The sequence below is a fragment of the Zingiber officinale genome, chromosome 3B (assembly GCF_018446385.1).
Source record: "Zingiber officinale cultivar Zhangliang chromosome 3B, Zo_v1.1, whole genome shotgun sequence".
Taxonomy (NCBI): domain Eukaryota; kingdom Viridiplantae; phylum Streptophyta; class Magnoliopsida; order Zingiberales; family Zingiberaceae; genus Zingiber; species Zingiber officinale.
This window is the reverse complement of record NC_055991.1, coordinates 37,569,011-37,575,788: the sequence shown is the minus strand read 5'-3', so window position 1 is coordinate 37,575,788 and position 6,778 is coordinate 37,569,011. Positions and strand designations below refer to the sequence as shown.

Here is a 6,778-nt window from a genome sequence, read left to right as displayed (position 1 = left end):
GAATCTACATTAACACTAGTTGATACCAGGGATCACAAATGCCTTTGATATCCCTTGATAGAGTTACAGACCACCTTAACACTAGTTGTTAGATTTTTTATGTCGTCTTAATCCACATATTTATAAGTCAAAATATAATATATCTAAATAAAGAAATAAATGTAGCATGAGTTGTCATTAAGTATATGTCTATTATCACATATTAAATATGAAAAGAATAATACACAACTAACTTTTGATCACTTAAAAATAGGATTCATGCTTACAATCATCCCTTAGAAATTTAAATTTTAACTTAAAACATAACATTTCAAAAGAACCATCAATCAACTTACCTATATATTAGTACTATTTTGCCACTTTGCCTAATTTTGGACAAAAACTAAATTGAGTGTTAAAATATAATTTATATATTTCAAAAAATATATTAGAGGTACTAAATAACTATAAAATATATTATCTTTTTTTTAGATTTTATATGAATCAAATAAAGTTTGGTGAAATTTTAAATGAATTCTTTATAAGTTTTAAAATTATATTAGAGGTTTTGAATAAGTATATCCTATATTATTAATTTTTTAAAAACCTTTACGTACTTAATTATATATTTTTTATTTTAGAAGGAAAAAAATCCGGCCATTGAATGAACTAGATGTAAAGGTACAATAATCACTTTAAAAAACATAGTCAACGGTCGAGACGGATACTTCTCCTGCTCCGTTGACAACGAATTGCCACGTGGGAATGCTGCGTTGCCGCCAACTCGTGCACAGTTCGGTACGACGCGCGCGCTTTGGACGGCGTCGCTATTCTCCAGTTTCGAAAATGCCTTTCAGAAGGAGCGAGGCCCTCACAAATGCTATATGCCAACGCTGCCTCATTCGGGTCAGGGATTTGTAAATTTCTCCTTTTAAGTTGCTCCATGATGTCATGATTACGCCCTTCCTTGTTTTTCTCAGCCACGTTTTGTGTTTCCTGTTTGAGTAAAAAACGAAGTTGCCGCCTTAACATGAGACGCTTCGAACCCAGCGAGAGGCGCCGCGGAATTTGAATTTTGATTTCCTCTGCAGTTTCCATCAAGATCTCTCTCCTTTCCTCTGCAAATTTGTGGAAAAGGGATTCTGCACAAGAGGCGAGCCGAAAGGAGCGATCTTTGGGATGGCGAAGTTCGGCCATCTCTTTCGGATGTAGTGGCTTCAGACCCCTTTCCCGCCGCGTTCCATCGTTCCAGATCCAATCTCCGATTTCCCATTGGCATTACACATTTGAGAAGGGTCTCCAGAGGCGGCGGATTTCCTGATTCCTTTAGCCCCTTCGGACTCGGCCGCCTCAGCGGATGGGCGTTGTGTGGGAGCGCACCGGCGAGGATGGCGTCCGTGAAGGAGGGAGCCGAGCGACGAGGGGACGGGAAAGGCGGAGGCTTTTGATCCCAGGATGCCGCCTCCGTTCGGGCTGTCGGAGATCCGAGCCGCCATTCCGAAGCACTGCTGGGCGAAGGACTCCTGGGCTCGCGTGGCTCGATAAGTGGTTCGCCGTGGCGGCGACGGATTATTCACAGGAAGGATCATACTTACTATTTTCTAACCCTCTTTGGTTAAATCTTAACGCACATTGCTATGGCAGTTTGCAAGAAGTCCAGGGAAGAGTGGCACACACTTTCATCCAAGCAGAGATCTCTTCCTTCCTAGTGAAAAGAAGGATGTTATCACGTCAACTGTTTGCTGGATTGCCATGGTCGGATTGCTCGCAGGGTTGACTTGCTTCGCGGCCCCATTCAAATGTTAAAGCTTTATGGAATCCCGTATTTGGTATCTTCAATCCTATCTGTTCCCTTCTGTCTTATGCATTTGGTATCTGCTTCTTGTTCCAATTCTAGTTCTTTATTATGTGGTTAGATCTTGTCACATATTTGCATCACTGCGGACACAAGAGAAGCTTTCTTGGTACCGTTCAAAGGTATAATTGGAACAAATTCTTCCTAGTTGCCAAAAGTAAATTTGCTTCGAGTTGTTATCTATTAATCTAATTAAATTTGTGGCTCCTCATATGTTGGATCGAGATTATGGATGGATTAACAACATCCACCATGATAACTCATGTCATACATCTCCTCTTCCCCCAGATACGACATTACCATTTAGTGGAAGCTGTAAGTAGTACTTTGCTATTTCATTTTTAGTTTCCCTCCTACTAGAGGAAACTTTGTCAACGAATAGACGTTTGATATCACTCTGTTGCATCAGACTGAGGCAGCTCAACCAGTGCTTGGAAAATACTATAGGGAACCTGAACAATCTGGCCCTTTGCCACTCCATCTGTTTGGAGCCTTATCAAGGAGTCTGAATCATATGATCACTTTGTACCTGATACTGGAGACATCGTGTATTATTAAACAGATGATCAATCATGCAGTTCTTCAGAAATGGAGTCATGATTTGGCCGGTGAGAAACTTTCGTAGGGCTCAACGGGTCATCCTTAGGATTAGTTGGTTCAAAGAGTTAGATATATGGTGCAAATTAAAAAATAAAGTTTTCGTGTTTGACATATATATGGTATGAACTACATGCGCATCAGAGGACTGATTTATCACTGCGCAATGCTACAAGCTCTATATCACACGAGCCAGATTATCTGTTCATGGTTCTTCTCTCTTTAGTCCACCTTTACTTTTTTTTTCCCCTCTAGTTCATGTAAAAGATTGCTGTCTTAATTGACTATTACCCATAATGTATACAGAAGAATGTATCAAAAATAGTTATATGCATGAATAATGAAGAAGCAAAGATATTTTCCCTCATTCTTTTTGTGTTTAGTGATTAGTGACTCGATCACTTGTCCCTCATTCCTTTTGTTTGTTCATAATACATCATACTTCAGCTGAGACAAATCGGATACGAAAAGTGTAAACAAAGTCAGGACAGATTATTCTAGTCAAACAACTTCATCAACTAAAATATAGCTTCTTTAGGATTACATTTAATGGCGTTTACTTGTGTTCATACGCCTACTCTCCATTGGGATCAAACATGTTGATTTACACAAGCTATGGGAAAGCAGTGACGGCCATAGAACTGATGGCTCTAACAATTCTTCTAAAGAAGTGAGAAACAGAAGCATGAAGAAAATAATATCATACAAAGAGACCAACTTATTTTGATGGCTCCATAAGATTATCTACATGGGATTTCAAACTGGGAAGTGCCTCATAGCAAACTAAATCCTAGAGACAATCTCGAGCAAGGTGTTTCTGATTTTTGCTTTGTCAAGAAGGTCAAGCACTTGAAACTTGCAGTCTATATTTTTCTTTTCTTGTTGATAGGATTCGTCCGACTAATGGTGAAAATTTTGCATCCATTCTTTTTCATTTGCAATCATCAGTAAAAGTTGAACATCAATCTTGAAGGATTAAAAATACACCTCATATTATTACTATTGTTTTTTTAAAAAACTTTTGTCTGCACAACAGGATCAATAATCAAGGTTTGTACAATTCCTTGACTTCTGCAACATGTGATACTTACTCCCAATTAAGAAGTTGCCATGGTCAGCCAAATTCTCTGAAACTTGCAGTAAAAGTCAGCGAAAGCATTCACTCTGTGTTGCTCCATTCTTCACAGATCACAAGTTCCTTAATTCTCTTGAAAGCTGCGGCTCTTCAACCTGTAGATGAGCAAAAGCTTCATCATTGTAATGTGCAAAGGGCTAAAACCTTACTGACCAAAAACAGGACTAAGCCCTAACTGCAATCCTGTAAAATGATATTTACAGGATTGAGAATGAAGATATAGCAAAGAGCCTGCAAAAGTCTTGGTGATCAGCACTGAATCTGGTTCTCTCCTCTATGAACAGATGTAAAGGAAAGAACTACTGGATTCCTTTAGAATTTCCAGCTTGAAATGAGAGTTACAGATCTTAATTATGGAGGTAGGCTCTCTAGGGATCTATCTACTCATTTTAAAATTGGAAGAGTTATTAGCAGTGCTTCCAAAAACAGATATTAATATTGAACAATAATGATCAATTAGACAAGGAGACATTGATCATTAACTCTTGTACTCTACTACTGAAATCACGGATCGAACCGAGCAATTGATTCTAGTCTTCAATAAAAAAATACCAAATAAATGAAAAACTCTTGCAATATTAAAGCTATAATATGTATTCATATGCATGTAATATATCCTAGTCGAGTTAAAGTTTTTCTGTGTTTCTTTACAAAACCTTGAAATGTCACATATTTGAAAAAAAAAATCAGAGATTATAAATGTTATTAACTTCAACTATTTGAGATTTGCTAAGTTGCTAGCTAGCATTGAAGTTTATGGACAATTGCAATCAAAGCAAAAGTGGGAAAAAAGTAAAGAGCTATAGCTTATAAGTACATTGCCAGATGAAGCATTTTCATGCATGTTAATGTACTGATACTTATCGTAAGCTGGAAAGCAAAGCATCTTCAAAAGCTACTCAAAATCTTTATCTTCTTTCTCGAACAGAATAATAAAAAATCTTCATTTGCCTCTTTAGATAAAATTTCTTCGAAAAATTAAAAATGTTTAGCAGGGAGTAAAGCTTCTTGTACCTGCTTATAGAACAAACTAACCTTGTTCTTCTCTCTTTCATTTCCTCTCTCAATATACTTGTTCATCCATTTCAGTTTATCTCGCACTTTTCGATCGTGAGCAATCTTAATCTTTCTGAGAGATGAGCTTATCGAGGAGGGCCACCAGGAGCTGGTGGCGGCGCTCGGCGCGCGCCTCCTCCCTCGCCCGGCGTTCCTCCTCCCTTGCCCGCCACCGCCGGTCCATCTCCGCCCGCTCGGCTCGCAGCGCCTCCATGAGCCGCCGCCACTCCTCCTCCTCCGCTCGCCGGGCCAACTCACGCGACTCCGTCGCCTCCAGCCACCGCGCCTCCATCTCCATCTGCTGCCGCATGAACTCCCGCACCGCCACATTGATCGCCGCCGTAGGCTTCGACATCTCCGCCGCCACTTGGTGATCAAGTTTCCGCTTCTTCTTCCTCCCCGCTTTCCCGCTATCCTCCTCCTCCGACGCTAACTCCCTCTCGTCCAACTCCTTCACTTGCAGTACTGCTTGCTTCCCCTTCTCCGACGGAGAAGGCGCCGCCGCCGCCCGGTCAGAGAATATTCTCCTCATATCCTCGTAGAAAGGGAAGTGCTGCTTCTCGCTTTCCGTCAACGACTCGCTCCCCTGCTACTCACTTGCACCAAATTACTCAACACATAAACAACGGACGAACTAACTGAGGCAATTAATTAAATGCAAAAGAATGAAGACCTTGAAGCGGGTGACGAGATTCTTCCACTTGGACTTGCACTGCTCTGGTGTGCGGCAGAAGCCCTTGAGGAGGAGCAAGGAGGAGGTAGCCTCCCAAAGCGGCTTGTTGCGCTTCGTCTCCGTGAAGCTCTTGTCGAGCTGCGCCCGGATGGAGAGCAACTCCCGCGTCTCCTCGTGGCTCCACTGCGGGAGCCGCTGGTCAGCGCCACCTCCGCCGCCGCCCCCGTCGGGGTCTTGCGCCGATGCCACTGGGCCCGGGTTCAGCGTTTGGTAAGGGTTGAGGCGGTGGTGGTGGAGGTGGCCGTGGTGATGCTCCATGGAATAATCAAGGGAAGCGAGTAGAAGTAGGAGCGGCAGGCAGGGAGATAGAGATGGGGAGAGAATTGATCAAGGTGTGAATTGAATAGGATTAATTAAAGATATGGGGAAGGAGTGAGGATCGGATGGGGTCGGCGACTCTCTGTCAACGCGGAAAGGGGGAGGTGGTGATTTCCCACTGCTTTTATAAGAAGCGCAGGGCGAGAGAACTAGTGAGCTGCGTTCGTGAGGGTGCCGTCACGCTTACGACGGCAGCCACCCTCAGTTTCAGTGCTTCCTCTTTCGTGCACGGCCAAACAGATAAAACAGAGTGTGGAACCATGAAGCCACAGGATAATTACTTTATTAATTTATAATCGTAGTTAATGATTATATTTATATAATTTAGTTAGATGAAATATAAAAAGATATGATAAATATAGTAATTAAAATTATAATAATTAGGATGTGGCTGTAAATGAGGATTGTTATTTGTGCCTTTATTATCCTACAAATTCAACAGGATGGTAAAATGTTGAGTTTAGTTGTTAATTTATTAAACCGTTATTTGAATAATGGCTTACGAAGATGTCAACAACTTAATGAGATGTAGGGGTTTGATAATTGTTTAGTCGCCCCAGGGCGTAGCGTAGACGGTGGGCGTATGATATCTCTTGTGTAATGGCCAGGGGTTGATTCTCAGGAACTGACGACCTGAGGTTTATCCCGTCATGCGCCTATGACCTGTGTACCTGCATGAACCTCTCTTCATATCCGTGAGACCGGTACTAGAGGGGCCGCTAAGGTAACGAATCTACCTTTTTGATAGTTGTTTAGCCGATACATATTTTCATACAAGTGAAAACTTATCTCTAAGTGTTTGTCGATCATGAATAATTGATCAATTTACAATAAGATATGTTACTTTATCTCACCATATTATATCTGTAACACTAAGAGAAAGACAAGGAATTGAAGTCAAATGATTTTAGATGTTAAATTACATTGATAATAATTTTATATTCAAATTTAGTACTTGATCGTGATCGTCATACAGAAGGTTGTTTTTTTGGAATGCATTAGATAATATTTCATCTAAAAAATCTTATATATCCATTAGTAGAATGTCTATTTTCAAGAGAATCGGTCCAATTTGCATTACTATATCATTTAATTCTTGTGAGGA

General features: G+C 40.8%; 1 protein-coding gene and 1 long non-coding RNA gene across 4 annotated transcripts; one reads left to right on the top strand and one right to left on the bottom strand.

Moving 5' to 3' along the window:
* Nucleotides 1-1,014: 1,014 nt before the first annotated feature.
* On the top strand, nucleotides 1,015-3,155 carry LOC122056389. The gene is made up of 4 exons (XR_006133130.1): nucleotides 1,015-1,808; nucleotides 1,896-1,956; nucleotides 2,060-2,149; nucleotides 2,244-3,155. It is a non-coding gene; the product is annotated as an uncharacterized LOC122056389 (long non-coding RNA).
* A 243-nt stretch (nucleotides 3,156-3,398) lies between these two features.
* Nucleotides 3,399-5,759, bottom strand: LOC122056388 (trihelix transcription factor GT-3a-like). 3 transcript variants are annotated; one of them, XR_006133129.1, is made up of 3 exons: nucleotides 5,296-5,759; nucleotides 4,581-5,211; nucleotides 3,399-3,661 (listed from the first exon to the last, which is right to left on the bottom strand). XR_006133129.1 is itself a non-coding variant. In XM_042618318.1 (2 exons), exons 1-2 carry the CDS (start codon nucleotides 5,611-5,613, stop codon nucleotides 4,687-4,689), a joined length of 840 nt encoding a protein of 279 aa, XP_042474252.1. In that variant the 5' UTR covers nucleotides 5,614-5,759; the 3' UTR covers nucleotides 3,399-4,686. The 3 variants fall into 3 exon arrangements, 1 of the variants encoding a protein (XP_042474252.1); XR_006133128.1 differs by having other exon boundaries at nucleotides 4,602-5,211; XM_042618318.1 differs by having other exon boundaries at nucleotides 3,399-5,208.
* Between the last annotated feature and the right edge of the window lie 1,019 nt (nucleotides 5,760-6,778).

What these genes read in the sequence shown, in the direction of transcription:
- LOC122056388 (XM_042618318.1), bottom strand. Translation starts at nt 5,613, where the DNA reads ATGGAGCATCACCACGGCCACCTCCACCACCACCGCCTCAACCCTTAC. An exon ending in ATCTCGTCACCCGCTTCAAG is followed by an intron (nt 5,209 to 5,295) that starts GTCTTCATTCTT and finishes AGTGAGTAGCAG; the next exon opens with GGGAGCGAGTCGTTGACGGA.